Source organism: Desmodus rotundus, chromosome X, assembly GCF_022682495.2.
Source record: "Desmodus rotundus isolate HL8 chromosome X, HLdesRot8A.1, whole genome shotgun sequence".
Classification (NCBI taxonomy): Eukaryota; Metazoa; Chordata; class Mammalia; order Chiroptera; family Phyllostomidae; genus Desmodus; species Desmodus rotundus.
Genome location: NC_071400.1, coordinates 26,776,904 through 26,798,718, shown reverse-complemented (window position 1 = coordinate 26,798,718; position 21,815 = coordinate 26,776,904). Strand labels below are relative to the sequence as shown.

Below are 21,815 nucleotides of genomic sequence, written 5' to 3'. Positions count from 1 at the left end.
CTCTAACTTCTAGATGTCCGTAGCATCCCTCCACACACTTGTGATGATGAAAAATGACTCTAGACATTGCCAAATATCCCCTGGAGGACAAAATGATCCCAAACTGAGAACCATGGCTCTAAGATAACCTCCACTGTAACGTTGAAACCATGAGAGTGGAGAGCAGTTACCAGCCACTCAGTGGAAACCACTGGATGTCCTAAGGAAGGGATAGGTCATTTATCAGAACTAGGATACTAAATTGCTGACATACTAAGCCTATGCATGGTGGCAGCCTAGAATAGGCCTGGCACAGGAAAAACCTTCCTTCCTCCAAAACCAGTGCTTCTCAAAATTGTTTGTTCTAGAATTCTGTTATGCACTTAAAAATTATAGAGAACCCTCCAATTTTTGTTTATTAATATTTTGCAAATCCAAAATTAAAACAGAAGAATTTTAAAAGAATGTATTCATTGATTCAGTGTTAAGATAATAAACCTAATATTTTAACATAATTTAATGTACTTTTATAAAAAATAGTTATGGTTTTCAAAAACAAAAATAAATTAACAAAGACAATTGGCATTGTCTGTGCTCTTGAAACTCTCTTCAATTTCTGACTTAATATAAGAGAACAGGATTGTCATTTCCACTGCTTTATTCAACCTGTTCTGATAGCACATGTCATGTAGCCTCCAGGAAACTCCACTGTATATCATTAGGAAATAAGAATGAGAAGGGCAAGAATGTCTTAATATTATTATAAAAATAGTTTTGACCTCACAGACCCTTTGATGAGAAGGTTTCAGGGATCTTCCAGGGATTCTTGGGCCATGCTTTGAGAACTACTGCCCTAAACTAACATGTCACACTTTTATCAACCTAGATCATTTAAAGGTTAACAAACTTCTTTAAAACCCAAGAGTTCCAGGGACAGATCTTTATTAGGACCTTAGGTGTGAGTGCCTTTAACAGACTGCTCTGTTCCCGAGATCTAGTAAGAGGAGCTGTACTGAAGAAACTGAATGAAGTAATTTGAAGAACACAGTACCTTGAGGGAAGATAGAGGCTAGTCAGGGCTTAGACAGCAGTCTGAGTACACCGGGTCCTTCGTAATAAGAAAAGGGGAAGCACAGAAAGGAGGAAAGAAATGTGTTGTACTTTTAACCTGATGGAATCAGTCATCCATATGCCACCAGAAAGCATTTCCCCTACAATCTGAGCCTAGGTGCCAGTGTCCAGCTTAAGGCATAGAGCACTGGGGGAGAGGTGATAGTGATAAAATAAAAAATAATAGGGAAAGGAGAGAGAGAAGGGAGCCAGACAGGGGAGATTAGGGGAGAAGGCACTTCCAACATTTATGTCAAGGCCAGAAATGGCCTGTCTGTCCTTTAAAAGTCTAAGACTTAAGTTTCACTGCCTATAATATCTTAAAGAGGCTCAAAGTTTTTAGTATATTTTGTTTCTTTGCATCCTAAGCATCTATGGTTGGCATTTGAGAAGCCTAAGACTGTGAACATTGACTGAAGGAACTTGTTTAAAATACAGAAGGACCTCAATTTCCTTGAGAGATACTAAATGCAGATGTTCTGGCTGCTAAGCTCTGCACTAACTGAGAACGTGTCACCTCCCTGACACTAAAAGTTTATAGTTTTTCAAAGCTCAATTACTGTGAAATTGCATAATATTTTTAAATGATGATACATTTCTTAAAATTTCCCAGGTTGATATGCTCCCTCTGCTCTCAACAGCAAAGTGGGGGAAGAAAGGAAATAGGTTTCAAAATAAAAAATAAAAATTAAAAAAAGGAAATAGGTTTTGGGGACTTATTCTGATAGAGGCCAGATCACTATGACTACAGGAAATCTTGTCAATGACAGATATATTGGTGCATTCAACTTATCCAAAGGAAGCTAAGAAAATGTATGGCATGCTCATAATTACATAAATGTGTCTGCTTTCCTCCTTGTAAATTAGTGGCATTTAGACTAATATGCACTGGTATTGGCAATATTGTTCACATGAATCTGAACACACAGTAGTTGATTGCCTCGTAATGAAATTATGCCACCCTCTATATATAATGCATTAATTATCTAAAGTTATTAGAGATACTTTATTTAAAATTCATTAGCTCTAGAAAGCCACCAGGGTAAAGGTCATTATTCCCATTTTATAGCTAAAGAAATTTCTACTTTAAAGTTTCTTGTACTTTGTCCAGTGGCTCCAACTGCATTTCTTATGCTTTAAGGTGTGGAAGACTAGGGAGCTGTGGCCTAGCCTCCCGGGGATGTATTACCCTCTCAGTTAAGGAAGTCTTATCTTCCCAGAATAGCTTACCTAAACTGTTCCTCTAGAGTGCTACCCACAGTAGCAGAGTCAGTTTGCCATTTTAGGTCATGTCATATTAATAATCTAGCTGTAAATAATCTGGTTCATCCTCTGGTGACCTGAGTTAATCACAGACATAGGACCATCTCAGCAATATAGCCAGTCAGGAACTCAAAAACAATCCTTAGGCCAGTTCTACCACTGTTGAAAGTATTCCTCTTATCCAAAATGCAGACGTTCACATTATACTTTTAATACTAAAACCAGGATGTGTATAGGAATTCAGTTTGTAGAGTGAAGACATGTATGAATACAGTTCTTTCTGAGTTCATTTTCAGCTGGACAACATATTTGTGTAATAAGAGACAATCAATCAGAAGTCATGTTATTCATGTAGAATCTATTTTCCTTCTGTTTGGATTCATCCTTTTGTCTCATTTCACATATGGAAATACTTCCCAACCTGGCTTGGTCCCCTTCCCCACTCCTCCATAGAACTTGCTTTCTGTCTGGAAGTACAACAAGACACCCGGTTAGATCAAACCTAACACATCTCCGTCACAAAGCTACTGCAAGCTGCCGCCGACAATTGTCACTTGAGGGGAGACCCTCCTCACCACACACAGCCTATGTGAGGAGTGCCTTTTTTCTATCCTCATTATTTAACAGTGTGTGCCGATTACTCAAAGCGATATGGGCAGGCCCTGGTAAATATAGCGTTGCTGTAGTGTTAACTTTTTATAAGGTAATGTTCAGGTTGCCTGCAGTGTCTAAAATTACTCTGTGGCCAGGGCCCCCTGCTTTATCGCTTTCTATAGTTTTAAAGTAGTTTGAAGCTTGAATAACATAAAATAACATAATATAATGTTATTTATGTTATTTCCCACGTGAAGAACGCCTGTAAACCTTGCAGTATTGAAACTCAGTGAACAAGGCATCTTAGACAAGCTGAAAAACAAATGGTGGTACGATAAGGGGGAATGTGGAGCCAAGGACTCCGGGAGTAAGGTCAGTCGCTGAAGGTCTTTTTGTACTGATTAGCAATCACATTTTGAACCACTGTTTATTTTCTACCCTAAAACAGCTTTCCTTCCCAACACACACTCCCTGACACAGTGGGACCCCTTTATAACACCAGTGTTAAAGGAATAAGGCAAACACCAACTTCAGAGGCCTGCCATGTGACATCAACCATTGACTCTAGAGACCTATTGTTATGATTACGGGGCTCAATCTGGCCCACTGCATTTCCAAATCTGTAAAATAAGTAGCTGTGTTATAAGGGGGTTTTACTGTATTTCACATTTCCAAAGTTCAAAGAGAAAATATAACAACGACCAAAGAGAAAAAAGAAGGAAAGATCCAGTTGTGACAGTACTTTTTCTTAACCTCTTACAGTGTCAGAGACTTTGCAGTTGTAAATACCTTTGGTTATTTTTATATTATGTCAATCCCATCTGAAAAGAGTCAAAGAACTAAATAACAAAGACTGGTCTCTGTAAGCAGAGTGATTAGCCTCCTCCCAGCTGCTGTTGTATTGAGTTCAGCATTTATTTGGATCTTGAATTTCATTAAGTCTGTCACACTTCTCTCTTCCAAAGGTGTCATTTGAATCTCTGTACATAATACTTTTTAAATTTAGGCGCATGCTCCTTAAGGGTATACATTGTCAGGATGACATCACATTGATAAGCATGAAACACTCTTCCCTACCTCCTTCCTGCCCCCCTTTGTTCCCCTAAGAAAGTTGTTTTTAGTTTTGATTTTTGCCTTTCCTTTTTTTGAACTAATATTGTGGTATCAGTTAATTCATCTCATGAAATGCCACTCATTTTCCCTGTGCAGTGAACCATTTTGCTACTGGTTTTCTACACCCTACAACAGGGAATTCTGTGAAACTTAAGTGTATGGAACTTGAAACTGTTCTTGCTGCTACAACTTACATGGGTTATATCAAAGGACACTTTTCCCCCATCAAATACCAAGTACATATAAAATTCTCATGGCAGAGGGAGGGCTACCAGAAATTGGTCCATTTCCTAATAGACTATGGAACATGCTTGGAGATAGCCTCACCAGCTTTTTAAAGAAATGATCTACTGTTCCATAAGTGACAAATTCTTACCACTTGTCTAGTTGTTATTCATCCTAGAAGAATGACTATTTGCAAGGTTGTTGTAGACATGAAATATAGACTTAACCCCTTCCAAACCATGTGATCCAATTCCAATTGGCCTTTTTATTAAGGTTAACAAGTACAGGACTGGCTCTGTGAAAACAGAATCAAGACAAGGCCATATTGTCTTTACATTTAATTTTTTCAATGATGCCAGGACTAGCTCAGCCACAGAGCATTGAGTGTCAGTGATGGCTGTCATCTGCTCACTGTGTTATCATTTGAATAGGATTCTCAATTCATTGACTTAACAATTTGGGTATTCCATTCAATTACATTCAGCAGCAAAATGGTTACATTCCTTCTAAAAAGACTACAAACTGCTATTTTATTTTATGTTTTTCAAAGAAAGGCTCCTGGCCCTTGGTGTGTCCTACCTCAAGGTAGGGCTCAAGGCACCAGTTTTTTTTCTTTTCATGGTTCAACAATTCAGTTTTTGCTTTTTCATACAGGCAGATAGTTCAGTCAGATTTGCACAGTTTGACCTGAAAGTCACTGACCAGCTTCCTAAATTTTTCCCCTATTTTGAGTACAAAGCAGATAAGCGTAGTATTTTTTTTTAATTATTTGCTACATTCCCTAGAGTAAAAGATAAAAACGAGCTGGATTTTTTTAAATCACCAGCCTCCTGGAAAAGCTTTCTCATTTGTATAGAGCCAATTCAGGACCCAATGGGTCCTCCTGACAGTTTCCTTAAACTCTCAGGAAGTTGAAAGGGAGCCAATTCTTTGTGCTGTGCCTTTGTGCCAGCAGCACAAAGACTTGCTGCCCTAAGGATGAGCACTTAGCAACCAGTCCCCAAAGGGAGCAATTTCTCAACCACCAGAGGAAAGGGGAGAGTTAATCCTTCTTACACAAACCCTTGTGGAGTAACTCTCCAGATAAGAATATCAGGAACGTCTAACAGTCTCACCTGGTATCTTAAAGACTAGTTGTTGGCAAGTTTGTCACAGGGAGAACAAGGGAGAAAGGGGGTGTTGCGGGGCAGAGAGGGGAAAGAGTGCTTCAAGTTTCCAAATGAAAAGAATGTTAAATTTATAGATATTATGTCACAGCTCAACTCCGGCAAACGGTGTTTATTGAGTCTAGAAGACAAATAAATTGTGCTTGTGTTTACACGTTTGCTCCCATGGCCAAGCACTGTTTAATTTAGTTGTTGACACTATTTTGAAGTGCTAAAGGATTTAAGGAGTCAAAGTAAAAGAATATATTGGTGGGCATCACAACTGTCAACAGAAGCACAATCTATCATCTTGCTGGCCATTGTGAAGCATCAGTCAGTTGCCAGAGTTGAGTCATAACACTTACATCAGTATTTAGTTATTTTACAAGTTAGAACTATCCTATACTGTTGTAATGTATTATAATGTCCCATTGCCTTTGTTTTCCTCAAGAACTAATCATATTGTTCATTTCTCTTAGGACAAGACCAGCGCTCTGAGCCTCAGCAATGTGGCAGGCGTTTTCTATATACTTGTCGGAGGTCTGGGGCTGGCCATGATGGTGGCTTTGATAGAATTCTGTTACAAATCACGGGCAGAGTCCAAACGCATGAAACTCACAAAGAACACCCAAAACTTTAAGCCTGCTCCTGCCACCAACACTCAAAATTATGCTACATACAGAGAAGGCTACAACGTGTATGGAACAGAGAGTGTTAAGATCTAGGGGTACGGTTAAGGTCTAGTAAACTAATCAGTCTTACATTGCTGTATGTTAATCTTTTTTCTTTTTTTTTGTTTCTTAGTTTTGTTTATTGTCTCAAGCATTGTCTATTCTTTGCAACCATTTGATTCTTTGAAAACAATGGTCGTGCTTTCTTGTCAGGCAATGGTGCTCTTCTAGTGGAGTAGTTGTAATTATATTGTGGTCTGTGGCCCAAAAGGAAAAAAATTTTCTAGAGAAGCACAGTTCAGTAGAAATATTTGTGAACCATATATGTGGCCACAAGTGTAATTTTAAGTGCTCTAATAGCCACATTTGAAATCAATTTAATAATATATTTTATTTAGCCCAATATATCCAAGATATCCTTTCAACATGTTATAAAAATAAATGAGATATTTTACATTCTTTTCTTCAGACTAAGTCTTAAAATCTGGGGTATATTTTGTATTCATGGCACATCTCAACTCACACTAGCCACATATCAAGTACTGAATAGTCATATGTGGCTAGTAACTACCATATTGGACAGTGCAGCCCTAGAGAAAGCAAGGGCTTTCTGGAACCAGTGTTAAAATGAGAAATGCAAGTGGGGTGCTGCCACCTTGAGAAATGCAATGCTTCCATGAAGGAGCAGTTCTCTTAAGCGTAAGCCTGAGACAATTTCTTTAATCTTTGAGTTCTTTTGTTGTCCCTTTCTTGGAACTAATATTCAGGTAAGCATCTCCCAAAGAACAGTCTAGTATCCTTGCTGCTGGCTGCCCCAAATTCATACTTAGATGAACCTGACTGATGCCACCTTGACTCTGGCAGCTATAGCCAACCCCCACCACTGCCATCACCAATAGCTCAGATGTGTTTAAAGGCAAACTTGAATTATGATAAAGGCATTCATTCTGGAAGTATATAAAAGAATATAGTCTTGTTACCTTCAAGTACATCTGTCATCACTAACACACCTCCCTTAAGTGGAACAGAACATTTAGCAGCTTCACAGCCCTTATTTTTGACCTCATGAGTTAATGTCAATGTGCTTGAATTTCTACAAATGCATTTTATTTCTGTTTTGATCACCTTATATTTCATGTTGTGAATCTAAATTAAGCTGGTTTTTAAATAATATTTAATCAAGATAAATCATTTATCTTCACCATGGAAAGCATTATATTGTTTCATAAAGTTGCTGGTTGTTCTTTTCTGCTGCACACTGCAAACTTTTGCCACAATGTATTTAGTACACTGAACTAACCCACTAACAAACTGTCCTCATTGCATTGCTGAGTGTACAATACATGGATTCATTTGTAATTAGCACTGTTTGCATGAAAGCATTTAATGTGCTAGTGTGCTTAAAATACTTTATTCTTGATTAGGTTATATAGGCCCATTACAATTTGGGGCATATTATTTGCTTTTTCATAGGATGGTATGTGATTTCAGCCTAGCTTAATTATCCCAAATTCTGAGGTACTGGCATCCAAAGAAATAATACACCTAAAATCTACATAATATTTCTCCAAGTGCTCTCAACTCTATTGTGTTATTTCAGGTAATGGGTCAGAAAGTATTTTCCCTTTTAAGTAACTAAGACCACACCAAGTGACTTGTTTAAGGCAACACAATTAGATAGTGGCAGTTGTGGAACTAGAACCCAACACTTCTTTCTCCTATAGCTGTATTCTTTATTAAACCATGCTGCATCTAATCACCCATGGCCTGGTAGTCTCTGGGAACCTTGAAATCCCAGTGGGATCCTCTCAAACAGAGAGTAGATCCTAAGTTTATGTCCCACGTGTTTACAAAAAGTTTTGAGAGACTGACTTCACCAAGCCTCTATATGCCCCATTTATGCACTCTACATAAGGCTATATATTCAATCACTCCTACTTTTCCCTGGAAAGAATCTTCCTGAAACAGAAGGGTATCAGGGCTCAGGGTCACATAGCCTCCACACCCTCTTTACTACCAGCCATTCCATCTGAGAATCTAGGTCCCTACTCCTCAACTATTATAGCCTCAGTATCTTGTTAAAGCCTCAGAGCAGTGCTTCTCAAATGTCAGTGTGCATGTGAGTCACCTGGGGATCTTATAAAAGTTACCCAGGGATCTGACTCAATAGGTCTGGGATAGCACCTGAGAGTCTACATTTTTCACAATGTCCCAGGTCATGTTGATGCTGCTGGTCCAGGGAACAGTAATATTCTAGAGAAAATTATCTTAGAGCATATAACTTAAAGAAAGAAGGGAAGTAATGAGGGAGGGAGGAAGAGACAGAAAAGGAAAAGAGAGAGAACAAAAGGAAGAAAGGAGGGAGGGAAGGAAGGAAGGAAGAAAGGAAGGAAGGAAGGGAGGGAGGGAGAGAGGGAGGGAGGGAGGGAGGAAAGAAACTGAGATGAGCAAATCTTTGGGCAGAATGTCGTCCTAAAGTAGAGGCCCAAAATATCAAACCTGAGAAAAGAGCTGCAGAAATGAACTTGACATAAGTTCTAGCTCTGGCTGCCATTTAGTTGTCTTGGTTGATCCATTTTGTGAAGCAAAATTCAGGCTACTTACAGTGAAAATCATATTTTAATTGACATCGATGCCAATGTGGTTACAGCCCAGTTAGCTAGCACCTTGGCAACCATCCCTCAGATGAAAAGCAAACCTGGGAAATGCCTCTGCAAACAAATCTGTCCTCCAAGTCTATGAGAAGTGTCCAGACAAGGAAAACAATGTCTCAGAGGATGCCAGAAAAGCCTTACATGTGCTAGTCAAGAGGCACAAAGCAGGCTGGACCTGAAATAGAAACCTCTCTGTTGTCCTCAGCCAATTCGGTGATGTAATATAAGAGGAATGTTGGTTAAGTGAAGACTGAGCTCTTCATCCATTCATCTTTTATTCCCCCAGAAGTTCTGGGATATCTCCTAGTGACTTCTAATTTGTTGCCTAGTTATTAGGTTTCCAGTTCAATGAGTTGGCCTAGATCTGTCAGGGTCTACTCACGGGCACAGAGATGAAGAGGCACCCTGAGGTTTAACTTTTATTGCTAATTATCAGAGACAGCCTTGGGAGTTTATGGTACCATTAATTCTTCAGGGAAAATGACTCAAGGGCAAAATCACCTGCAAAAATATGATCCAGGTGAAATCTGGTTAATAAAAAGGCATCCTTGAAGGAGGAAGTCCTCTATGGGTGAGAGTTGAGTCAGGATTTTTAGACTCCTTGTGGGATGACGTGCCTCAGCCCCAGATCCAGTACCTGCTAGGGATCAGATGGCCTCTTGACAACCTGCTGCCTCTCTGGGTTACTGACATACCACTGGAACTGTGGCTCCCAATCACGCCTTGGCAGGTGACCAACTGCCAAGTGTTTCAGATTCACTTCTAATTGTTTTAAGAAATCTTTTCCAATTTTTTCATTACTGTTCAGAACTACTTCTACCTTCTTTGGTTTCTTCAAAAATATTTTTTAAATCCTTATTTTCAAGACTTTAAGATGCTGAAGTGAAGAAGGAAAAGAGTATCATTTTTCCTTTAAGACAGTCTTCCTAGAAAATACTAAGTTTGTTCATGCAGCCCATTTTCAAAGTCACCAACCTTCCTTTTGCAGCCTTTGCATAGACATTCTTGCTGGGGAAATTTTCCTGCTTAAAGACTTTATCCTATGTTAAGTGGAAAACACATTCTGGATAACTGAAGTGGTGATGTTCTTTGTTCCCAGAGGACTTTTACCTCAGTGATAATATGTCATCTGTCCCATTTAAAAGAAGGAAACAGAGGTACTGTGAGATTAGGTAGCTTTCCCAAAGTTATTCAGCTAGGTAATGATATGGCCAATGAGAAGGGAGAGGAGACTTTGATCTTTCTGCCCTAGATATAAAATTTCTCTAAGCTGCTGACACTGATATGAGTCAGGAGTCTGGGCATCCCAAGGAAAAGGTTTATCCACTTTCATGTTAGTCTTCTTCTGCTATCTGTGGAGCTTTTGACCTTTAAGTACATCTTTGACAGTCTTCTTACTGATACTTTTATTCCAGGGCCAGTGGTAGAAAATGATTATGTCATTCTTTGGGGATAAACTTCATTGTTAGCTCAGGAGAAGAAGCGTCCCATTAGTGTAGAGGTAAAGGATGGAGAGGGGGGATGTGAACTTGAAGAGGAGACTGTAAAATGACCTCAAGTTTTCAGAGCCAAGAACAAATGAATCCTCTGCACTAGTTAATGCCTCCAAGAAGACAGTGACATCAGCATCTCAATCAGCCCACAGTATCAGGGCAAAAACCCCACAGGTGCCAAGCCCCTTCATGGGTATAACTGTTCTGGCCTTTTCTTGGAATGTGCTTGCTCTTTAAAGTCTCCATGCTATGTTCAGACTTTAATAACTAAGGTTATAGGTATTAAGAAAAACAAACTGTTACCTTTCTGGTAATGACCAACAAATTTTCTTCTCACAAGCAAATGGATTTCAATTGAACAAGCCATAGAATAATATTTACCCTCTGTACCAGGCAAACAGTCCTTGGTCACAGGTTCTGTTATCAGAATACACTCCAAAGTGCAGTTGTCCTGAATGTCTACATTTAAATACTACTAAGACTTTCCAGTATACCTACATCCTAAGTGACTAACATCTTGATTTAGACTTCATGCAATGCCTGTATATTCCTTAGTACAGTGCATAGCAGTAAAGGTACTGAATTTATTAACTTATTGCAAAGCACTTGCATTAGGTGAAAGAGTTTAAACAGACTTGTTGCCTAAAGCCAGTCAAACTGGGTGCAGTCCCAGAGGTGCCACTTTGAGAAAACAGCTGCAGTTCTTGTCCAAGATAGACTAAACCATAATAAACTTCTCAATTCCCAATAAAAAGCCCATTCAAATTTAAATTACCCCTTTGCCTTTGCAGATCCCCTCCCACCAGAGGCATGTGATGAGAGGAATCACCGAAAATGTGGCTGCTTCAAGGATCCTGAGCCAGAATTCACTCTCCTTGGTGTCGGGCATGACACGAATATTGCTGATGGTGCAATGACCTTTCAATAGGAAAAACTGATTTTTTTTTTTCCTTCAGTGCCTTATGGAACACTCTGAGACTCACGACAATGCAAACCATCATTGAAATCTTTTTGCTTTGCTTGAAAAAAAATTTAAAAAGAACCAACAAAAAATGGACATGCAAGATTCCAGTATGCGAATAAAATCTTATTTAAAAAAGTCAATTCAATAAAAGCCATTCTTTGATACCACTGCACAATATACAAACACCATGTTCTTTAATATACACACAGAAATTTAAAATTCCAATTCAGCAAATAGGCCCATCTTAGCTAAAATAATTTCTCTTGAAAATAAAATCTTTGACTCCCTGTGTGTGGGAAGAAAGACTGGCATTTCTTCTAGGATCTGCTGACCAGATGTTTTTGGTATTTCCTGTTGGTGATGATGTTCTTTCTGTACACCCTATTTCCTTTCAACGTTGCTGAAATGTGTATTATCTTTAGACTGTAAATGCAACAATTAAGAAAATTCTAACACTTTGAACAAAAAGGGACTAAACGGTGACTTCTCTGTGTTGTTGAAATGGTTCTGTGAAAACACTTTGATAACTTCCCACTGAGTGAAGGGATGAACAGAGTTTTCGAAATTGACTTTTGTGTGTAGCGAGGGATGGGGCATAATCAGGCATACCTCTCGGTGCTTTCCTAAACCGGATCCCCGGGGCTTTCCATAAAGCCTGGAATTTCAACCCACAGATGTTTTTCTTGCTTCAGTGTGCATTTTAAGTCAATATAGCTGAGTATTTAGCATTGAGGTGAGGGAAATGCTGCCTATACTCCCAAATGTGTTTAGAATATCTTTCTCAGAAACAACACTGTGTTTAGCTCTGCTTTCTCTGCTAAGTACGCCTTTCAAGTGTACACCACTGAGACAGGACTGCGTTGCAAGGCGGGCCAGTGGGTTCAGACCACAGTTCTCAATCTGACCTTACTCTTGCTAGGTCTGTCTTACCAGCTGTTGCCTGTTACTGCTCGCAGCTCTCCGTCAGACTGCATGTGTCCTTTTCTAGTTTGCAAAGAACAAAATGCATTCCCAAACCTACTGCTAAACTGAGGACCTCAGTATCACTCCCAGGTCCTTGCTTAGAGTAGTCTCTCTACTGACTCTCAGATCGCTCCAATGCTCCACGGGCTATCAAGTAACTAATTGTGTACCTGCCGCTGGCATCATCAGAACAGTCCGAGGAAATACTCTCCGCTCACTAATTAGCTCCTATATAACAACGTATGCTTTCTGTAGTTCAGTAGTTTGCTCTCATCAGTGACATGCATTGGGAAGTTTCCAGGCTGTAAAAACTAGGAGCTCGAATTTATTTCCTAAGTGTGACCTTTAGATGCTTAGTTGACTCGCTGCATATTTGCTCTTGTCTTCAGAAAAGAAAAGAAGAAGTCTCGTTCCAATGAAATGTTTCCAGAAAAGTGTAATATAAACTTTCATTCCAAAAAGTGTGTCGTAAGTGAATAACTCACCTGTCAAATTTGAAATGGTATTGAACAACAACAACAAAAAAGAAAGCTGTTGTGTTTCTGTTTTGTTTTCATGAAACTGTAATTTTCAACTTCTGAATGCTATAATGTCCCAGTGCGGGAAGCTAATGCTGTGCAATTATGAAGTTGTATAAAACAAACCAACCAACCTATACACAAATGTTTGCATAGGCACTGTATAAAGTGAAATGTACATTTATTGACTCAAATCAGTTTTTCAGAGAGGACACTTCACTGAGAATGAAGAGGCGGGTAAATTGGTTTGTTATTTTTTAAAAACTTGCATGTTTAAAAAAATTGATTGCTTCAAATTTCTGCTACTAACTTCAAGCTATGGGAGTTTGGCGGTAGTCACATGAGGATTTGTTTTCCAATTCTTTTCTTTTGTTGTTAAAGCTGTACTTCAGTGAACAGAAAAATTGCCAAGCAAACTAATGGCCGTAAAAGCGTAAATTGCATGTGTGGGCATAAATTACGGAGCCTCATTGCCATGAGGTATTGTACAAAGTTTTAATACATTTTGTAAATAAAATTGTAAAGAAATAATTCCCTTTCTGTGCTTTGTGTAAAATTTGTTTGGATGCAGATGCCAAGAAGTAATTGTTCATTAATTTACTTACCACCAGAAGCTTTGCCAATGCAACAATCACCTCACAGGTGATTTTCACAAAGGATTATGCCTCTTCCCACCCCAACTACAACTGCAGTCAGAAATGGAACTGTACCAAGAAGGCCTTAGATTAGGTTTGTAAGAACCGCAAATGGTGAGACCAGTGTCTACAAGCAGCAAGAAGCAGGACCTCAGTTCATACGCAAAGGAAAAAGTTTGACTTCAGGGCCTTCCATTCCCACTCTGTCTCCTCTCACCTTTGACCCTAACCTTGGTCCCAATTCTCACATCTCCAAATATGACCTCCCCTGAAAGTGCCCAAACTCAGGACTGATAAACCTCAAAAACATTTCCAATTCCTTTCCCATATCATCACAAAGCATATGTCCTAGTACTCTTAGTTAATTGACTCAGTATTGTGCTGCCTTAATTACTGACAGTAACAATGTTCCATTGGAAAAATCTTTACTCCTGTTATCTAGAGTGAGGGAAAAATAATACACTTAGGACTACACTGATCTTAGATTGTTTCTGAGAAAGAAACAAAAGGCTAATTAATGGTCTAGTCTGTATTTTAAACTCATTTTCACAGGGGGCCACATCAGCCTCGTGGTTGCCTTCAAAGGGCCAAATGTAATTTTAGGACTGTGTAAATGTAACGACTCCTTAACAGTTAAGCGAGAGCTCGGTGGTGCTGCCAGGTAGAAACAAGGTGCCAGGCTGGATAAAACAAGGTGGAGGGCCGGATTCGGCCTGCAGGCCTTGTGTTTGCCACCTATGTTTTAGGTACTAACCATGGAATATAGAGTTATCCAATAAATAAAGTGTTTAAATATAAACAACATTTATACTATGATCACCATAGAAAACAGGGGATAATGATAGGAGGAAGGTAAAGGGGATAATTTGCACCAAGACAGAAAAGAAGAGTGAAGTTGAGATGATAAAGAGATAAAGGAAGAAAGATATCTGGGGATACGGAGCAGGGTAACAAGGAACACAAGACCTTGGAGAGGAAGACAAATAAGTGTGGGGAAGGAAAACTCTTAGAAGATTCTGAAGTGTAAGCTAATATAACACACCAAGTTAATTTGACTGGTGGGCTTCAGCGTATTACCACCATTTTCAATGTCCTCTGATACATCGTTTAGCTAGTGAACCACTGGCACCTTAAAACTCTTCAACTGCTTTCCTTTCCTTTGATTAGCATAACCACAGCAGTCCCATCAGAAGAGAACTAATTCTCTAGGGAGCAGTTTCAAAGACTAGATTAGAGTGACGGTCCCCTTGGTGGCTGATAAAATCAGTTCAAGTACAGCAAGTCCTCAATTAACATTATTTTGCTCAATGTTGTTTCATTATAACATTAATGAGATGCTGTAGGAACTTAACTCTTGTTTATATCAATTAGTCTATAGTAAAATTGCTTTCATTATACATCATTTTGCTTAAAGGCACAGAACCAATCAACAAGTGAGGACTTACTTTACCAAATTATGTCCCCAGATCCTCCAAAATTATAAATTTCTACTTTAACAGGAACTCCAATTCCTTAACCCAAAGGAGAAGCTAATCTCAGGTGCTGTGGTAGATGATGGTGAAGTACAATTTGGGTTTAGGTGGGATTTGTTTGGTTTTTTTTTTCTCTTTGGAGGAAGGGGGAAGCAAAGTCAGTACTTTAGTCTTTCTCAAATTGGACTACAGGTGGTGGCTGTTTATCTTACTTACACATAGAGTCAGACTTGCCAACCAGGTCTGCAAAAAGGTCTTGAAATTCAAATAGCACACTCCTCCTATGTACAAGATGAGAATGCCTCTTTGGTCTCTATATTGTTTGTTTGTTTGTTTGTTTGTTTGTTTGTTTGTTTGTTTTTTCCTGTTAAGACTCACATATGATCAGGCCAAATGTATTTAAGGAAGCCATGGTAGGATCATGGAAGAAACAGTGCTTTAAATCACCTTCCTGATACTGGGTAAGGGAAAGGGGTTGACTGTGACTTGGGGAGATGTACATAGAGGAAGAGAACAAAAAAATAAGAAGAAAAAGCAAAACCTTTATTCCTCAGAATCGAGACTAAGTAGGAGATCCATGAATATACTGTCTCACTAGGGTCAGAAACCAGTTATACTACCAAAATTAGTAATACCACCAACTAATCAAATAAGTTGGAGAGTTTCAAAACCTGAGTCAGCTCTTCAGCTACTCTGGGCCATATTTCTCTCTTCTTACCCTCACCCTATTGAACTAGGCTTCCTGGATGCCAATTTATTATTAGATCACTCGGCAGATATGACACTCAGCAGCAATATGTCTACATTCAGTTGTGGGTGTATACAGAGCTTAGCATGCCATCAGGATTCTTTTGAATCTGGGGTTACTGGAAGGACTCGCAGTTCCAACTCTATCATTCTGGACTAAAGGAAAGGCAAGTCTTAGAAGAGAGTGGTGGGTGGCACTGAGAATTAATAAAACTTGCCTCTAGAAATGAAAGTAAAAGAATGTGATACTTGCTAGGAGACTTCCCATATGTCTAATACAAAGAGTCATGCACAAGCCAATTATATTTAGTGAGGACTCAGAGAACTTAGACTTCCTCAAAAGGCTCCCTGGGAGGCCATTGTTGTTCGGGAGGATAAAGGGAGGTTGCCAGGTACGCCATTGCCCAAATCTACTGCCACTTTCTTAGCATCTTCAACATTGAGGTTTCCCAAATCCATTTGCATTGGCAAGATGCCCAAGCTATTTCACAGTCATTGTCATTGTAACTGAGCATCACCTGGACAAGACTGTTGGGGAAAGGCATACACTCTCTTTCTCTCCTCTCCAGGCTGAGGGGAAAGCACAGGTGATGAAACTTGGCTCCTGCCCTCAGGGGGCTCACAGTCTTGCTGACAAAGTAGATGATGACTAAGAAAGAATCTGCATCCATTCTTGCCCAATGCTCTGCTCACAGAAAGAATTATAAGAAACCCAAATAAAGACTCTATTTTTGTGCCTTCATTTGAATTTGCCCTTCCCAATACAATCAAGTGGAGCCTAATTGAATTTCTCTTTGTGCCTCAAAAATTGTGAGCCTTTTCAACTGAGGAGTTATACCAGCCCCTGTCAGCCTCTAGAGGCTGTGAACCTCAGAAAGACCACTTTCTTGCCAGCTTGCCCACCCTCTGAGCAGGAGGTATTTGCTTATTTATTAAGTCATGATGCATGAGCTATAAAAATACAAAAGAACCTGTAATGACAGCCTAAGAAATAATCCTCTCCCCATGTCAGCAGCTTTGGCAATATTGCCCCTGCAGTGGTTTCTTTGAGCTTCAATCCTATAGCAAATGGATGATTTAAATTTCTTCTAATAAATATTCATTAAGCCTGAACAAGTCAATTAAAGCCCTGGCAGCAGCTCATAAGAAGCCTGAATGTAGGCAGGCAGGGGGAAACAATTTTACAAATATTTCCAACAGCACTGAAGTCTTCTCCCATGAGAGTGTTAGCTTTCCTGAATGAACTGGAAACCCTCCCTAAACCTGGAGAAGACATCTCCAGGCCTACATTTCTCCCCATTTACAGTATAGCTTCAAAACATTTTGTTACATCCCATCTCCTCTTCCTCAATTATTATACTATTGCTCCTGCCCCACCACTTTATAGGAACCGCCCTTCCCAAAGTCATAAATAAACTGTAATCCATACTTTATAGCAAGGAATAGCAAACTTTAGCCCATAGGCTAAATCGGGCCCACCACCTGTTTTTGTTAATAAAGTTTTATTGGAACACAGCCACTCCTATTCACTTTCATATTGTCTGTGCCTGCTTTTGTTGTACAATGGCAGAGTTGAGTAGTTGCAAGAGTATTACCCACAAAGTCTAAAATATTTACTAACTTACTCTTTACAGAATAAGCTTGCTAACCCCTCCTTTACCCTACTTGATAGTCATTATCCTATTTGACCTCTTTCCAGAATTTGGTGCTATTAACCTCTCCCATCTTAGAAATCTCTATTCCTTTGACTTCTGTGATAGCACTATCTTCTGCTTTTCCTCCTAGCCTGCTGCTGCTAATTTCTCTTCTGCTTCCTGGTCTCCTCTTCTCTCTTAATGTCAATGTTCTCCTGGGTTTCACCATATTTATTTCTCTCTTCTTACTCTGTACACTCTCCTAGGGTGCTATCCCAAGTTTTCCATTTCTACCTATATTATGATTCTTCTCAAGTCTCCATTTCCATCAAAAAACTCTCTCCTAAGCTCCAAACCAATACAGATGCTCCCCAATTTATGATGATTCAGCTTAGATTTTTTCAACTTTTTGTTTGTACAAAAGTGATATGCATTGAGTAAAAACTTTGGTTTAAATTTTAAATTTTAATCTTTTCCATGTCCAGTACTGTGTTGCAATACTGTCTCATGATGCTGGGAAGCAGCAGTGACATGATTTTACCCAATGCTAGGTAGTGTAAGTATTCTGAGTGTGTTTAAGGCAAGCTAGGTTAAGCTATAATGTTCAGTAAATTAGGTGTATCAAATAAATTTTCAACTAACAATATTTTCAACTTACAATGGGTTAATCAGGACATAACCACATTGTAAGCCAAGAGGCATCTATATACCCAAATGTCTATGGTACCTCCTCACTTGGATTATCCCATAAACACATCAAACTCAACATTTCCAACACATAAACTATTGTCTCTGCTCTTACTCTTAGCTCACTGCTAAACCAGAGCTCCCACTGAGTCTCTATCTTGATTTAAAATCCCATCAATAGAACATAAAATAAAATATAAGAATAAATCTAATAAACTTTTAAATTTGTGGATGTGATAATCTGAGAAAAATAGGCTTGCATTAAAAAGCAGAACCCACAATACAATGACAATGAAAAACAGATGGGCCAGTTTAACATCAACTTGTACAGGTATAACATGTAGTGAAAATAGGCATATGATTCTTCTTATCTTTTTGATCCCAGAATCATAACATGGTTTGCACAAATGTAGAAAAAAAACAACTAGTGTTATCACCAAAAAAGAAAGATGCAAACTCCAAACAAGCTAACCAAACATCCCCAAACCACATCCTGAAACATAATATAAGGAGATGGTTCTGATCACCCTGAGGGAGATATTAGTTGGAACCTGGATGCAATCAAAGAAAGAACAGGGGAAGAATGGGATGGGTATATTTGGTTTATATAAATCCAAGCATGTATATTTGTATAAGTGTAGAGTACTCTAAATAGCTCATTCTTTAGATTTACTGTATTTTGCCATGTATAATGCACACTTTTTGCCCAAATTTTTAAGGGAAAAATAAGGATGCACATTACACATATGTAGTGCTAATTCCATATCTATATAAATGTATTTTATTATTTTATTGATGCTTATGTGTAAAGGTGTAACTCTAGAAAGCAATAATGATATCTATATGCAAAATAAGACCCTGGAACATGATAATCAGTTTTGTTTTAAATATAAATAAATAAATAATTGAATTTTAAAATTAAAATGAAAGATTTTTTTCCTGAAAGTTTGGGCCAAAAACGTGGGTATGCATTATACATGGGAAAATATGGTATTTCCTTCTCTTTACCATCACCACAGAAAGTTGGGCCAAAGAGAAGAAAGTGGGGCGGGGTCAATCACCACCATAAACACATTCTCCCAGTCCAGAAACCTGGTAATCAACCTTGCCTGCTCCCTTCCTAATCCTTACTCTCACTTAAGTCCTGATGATTCTGCTCCTTTGATCTCTCTGAAATCCATTTACCTCTATGAATCTCTATCTTAGTTTGAGATTGTCACACTTTCTATATGGCTAAAGCAATAACCTTTTAATTGTCCCTCTTGTTTCCAGTTTTTGTCCCTCCAATTCACCCTTCACATTGCAGCCAGAGTGATTTTCCTGATCTCATCACTCCCCAGCATCAGTGGGGTCCCTATTTCCCTTCAGCACAAGAGTAAATCCCCTTTGTTTTTCATAAAAAGCTCTTCATTATCTCCCTCCTACCCATGTCTTCAGCCTTATTGTGTACCACCCCTTTACCTCTATCCTCTACTCCATCACAAATATCCACTAAGACCCAGTCATATTTAACTGCTTAAAATTGCTGGTTTTGCCATACTTTTCATGCTTCCATATTTTTCCATATACTTCTTTATCCGCCTGGAATTCCCTTCTCCTCACTTTTATACCTGAATAACTTATTCTCTATCTTTGAGATTAAATTGGCATCATTTCCTCTCTGAAGCCCTGACTATCCTCTCCCCATAGGACTGGGTTAGAGACTCTTCCTCCATGTTACCATTGTAGTAGTGCTTACCTCTTTCATAGCACTATAATGATGTATCATCTTCCTCAGTACCTCATGGGGTAAGACCATGGACAGAGTCTCTCTTAGTCATTTCCATAACTGAAATAGAGTTGTAAATATTTGATGAACAAATGAATGAATGAAAAAAATGAATGAAATGTGGGAGTGGAAAAAACAGAAGTATAACTTAGTAATGTTGACAACAGAGAATAAGTACCACCTAATACTGTACAAAATGAAAATGAAAAAGTCATAACCTTTCTGTCCAAAAAGTTCCACTTTCCACATTATCAATCCATCAGCAAAGGCAGTTTCCCACAACCTGCCATTCAGTGTCATTCTTCTCCCAAAAGAAACCCTACCTCATCCCCATCATCAATGCAACAAAGCCCTCAGATTCCTTTAAATGTGGAGTTATCTCCTGGACTAATCACCATCACCACCCCTATGGATGTCCTCACTGGCCAATGTCCCAAACTACTGCACTTCATCAAGGTTGTTCACTCATAAGACAGTCAGATGGGCAAATCTAATCCTCTTTGTAAGACTCAGCCACTGGATAGTGGGTTGGCAACATAAATTTTAGTCTAAACAGACACATTCAGCCCATACACAGTGGTGTTAGGCTCAGTCCATGTGACAAAGTTACACCTCTGGTATCCCATATCTGCTTCAAGAAAGGATTTACTACCCAGCCACCAGCTGTTACCACATTCAGAATTGGACTCAGCTTTTCCAATGAGGTCACACTCTTGTTGGGACAGCCTACAGTCAATGACTGAGCAAAGTGATTATAATCAAAGTCACACCCTTTCAGAGTAACCCCCAGCTAAGGACCAAGTAAAGGAGTGATACAAGAGCCTGGCCATTTTCACCCAGCATAGGACTTCTCTAATGAGCAGCCTCTGCTTCAGAGAGTCCTCTCAGCCTGGCAAAGACTTTTTCATGTACACATCCCAGTCACATGACTCAATCCAACTTCTTCCTCCCTATTTCTTCACAAGTATTATTCCCTAATTAACCTTTTGCACTCCTAACTCCTTCTTAGTACCTGTTTCTCTCAGAGTTCAACCTGTGACATTTGGTACCAGAAAAGGTCCAAGAAAGCAGGTCATAGATGGAGTTTAGGGACTGGATTTCTCACCACTAGGCTGGTAATGAGAGCCCTATTCTTGGTGAAAAGTTGTGTACATACAGCCCCTGGCACAAGGCAACCCAGTTGTTAAAGCTTTTATCTGTGGTGTTTTAGAAGAAAGTGCATGGAGAGGATGCACTAGCTGGTGGAATGATTCAAGTATTTCTAATGTATGAGAGAATTATAAAGAAAATGGAATTAGATGCTTGTTATTAAGTTACATTCATGCCCTTAAAGTAGATCATAAAAATCTGAGGGCAAATAACAATTAAAAACTAAGAATGAAATCCCAACAGTTTATTTAGCTTACAAAGAAGCTCTCATTTCATGCAATAAGCATTAAAAAGTGAAGATTAAATCCAGGATTTGATCCTTAGAGTAACTGAACTTCAAGGAGATTTGAATGCTCAATTGAAGCAGGTATGTTATGTCAAATCAGTATCCTAGTTGGGAAAATACATGGGGTGGGGACATATAAGTGGACGGTCTTGAAGATATTCACTCCCCAGTCTTTTTCAAAACTTCTCAGTCTGCAGAAGTGGCCCAGTCCTCCAAAATAAGAGTTAGTACTTCCTCTGTATAAGAAGACAATACAGAGGTCTTCCCACAACAAAGTAATAATAAGCAGCATGACCCCTCCAAGAACAAGCTGGACCTGATAGAAGAGGAAAGGGACTATACCCCGAAGGAACTAGGAGACCAGGTCAGCATATGCTGGCAGGAGTCAAAGGAGTACCCATGACACTAGATTCTGAAGGTGTTTGATCAAGAGATGCTTTATCGTAAAACTGAATAAGGGAGAATTTGTTGGTTTCTAGGCACTTTCTTTTGGTATGGGATTTAACACCCTAGCTGGTACCCCAGAGGCTGGTATAAACTCACTGTTAACATGGATTTTATAAGCCTAGAAAAAAAAAAAAAAAAAACAATGGCCCACAATGAGTGATGTTGGAATCCCTGAAATGCTGTGGCAGATAGTAGAAGAAGGAATTAAAAGGCTGACGGACATGAGCATGCTGGAGTGGATATATTATACAAGGTCTGTCCAGAAAAATTCCAGCCATTCTTAATATAACAAGAATGG

At 39.0% G+C, this 21,815-nt stretch overlaps 1 protein-coding gene across 3 annotated transcripts in view; it reads left to right on the top strand.

The window, feature by feature from the left end:
• The window catches only part of GRIA3 (glutamate ionotropic receptor AMPA type subunit 3), a 434,868-nt gene extending 421,645 nt beyond the window's left edge, over positions 1-13,223 (top strand). Inside the window, exons 14-16 of one of the 3 annotated variants that reach the window (XM_024566693.3) lie at positions 3,204-3,318; positions 5,909-6,156; positions 11,039-13,223. In XM_024566693.3, coding sequence (XP_024422461.2) covers positions 3,204-3,318; positions 5,909-6,154 — 361 coding nt within the window. In that variant the 3' untranslated portion in view covers positions 6,155-6,156; positions 11,039-13,223. Of the gene's footprint in view, positions 1-3,203; positions 3,319-5,908; positions 6,157-11,038 lie in introns of those variants that run through there. The other 2 variants (XM_024566694.4, XM_045200889.3) reach the window with 2 other exon arrangements.
• Positions 13,224-21,815: the final 8,592 nt, after the last annotated feature.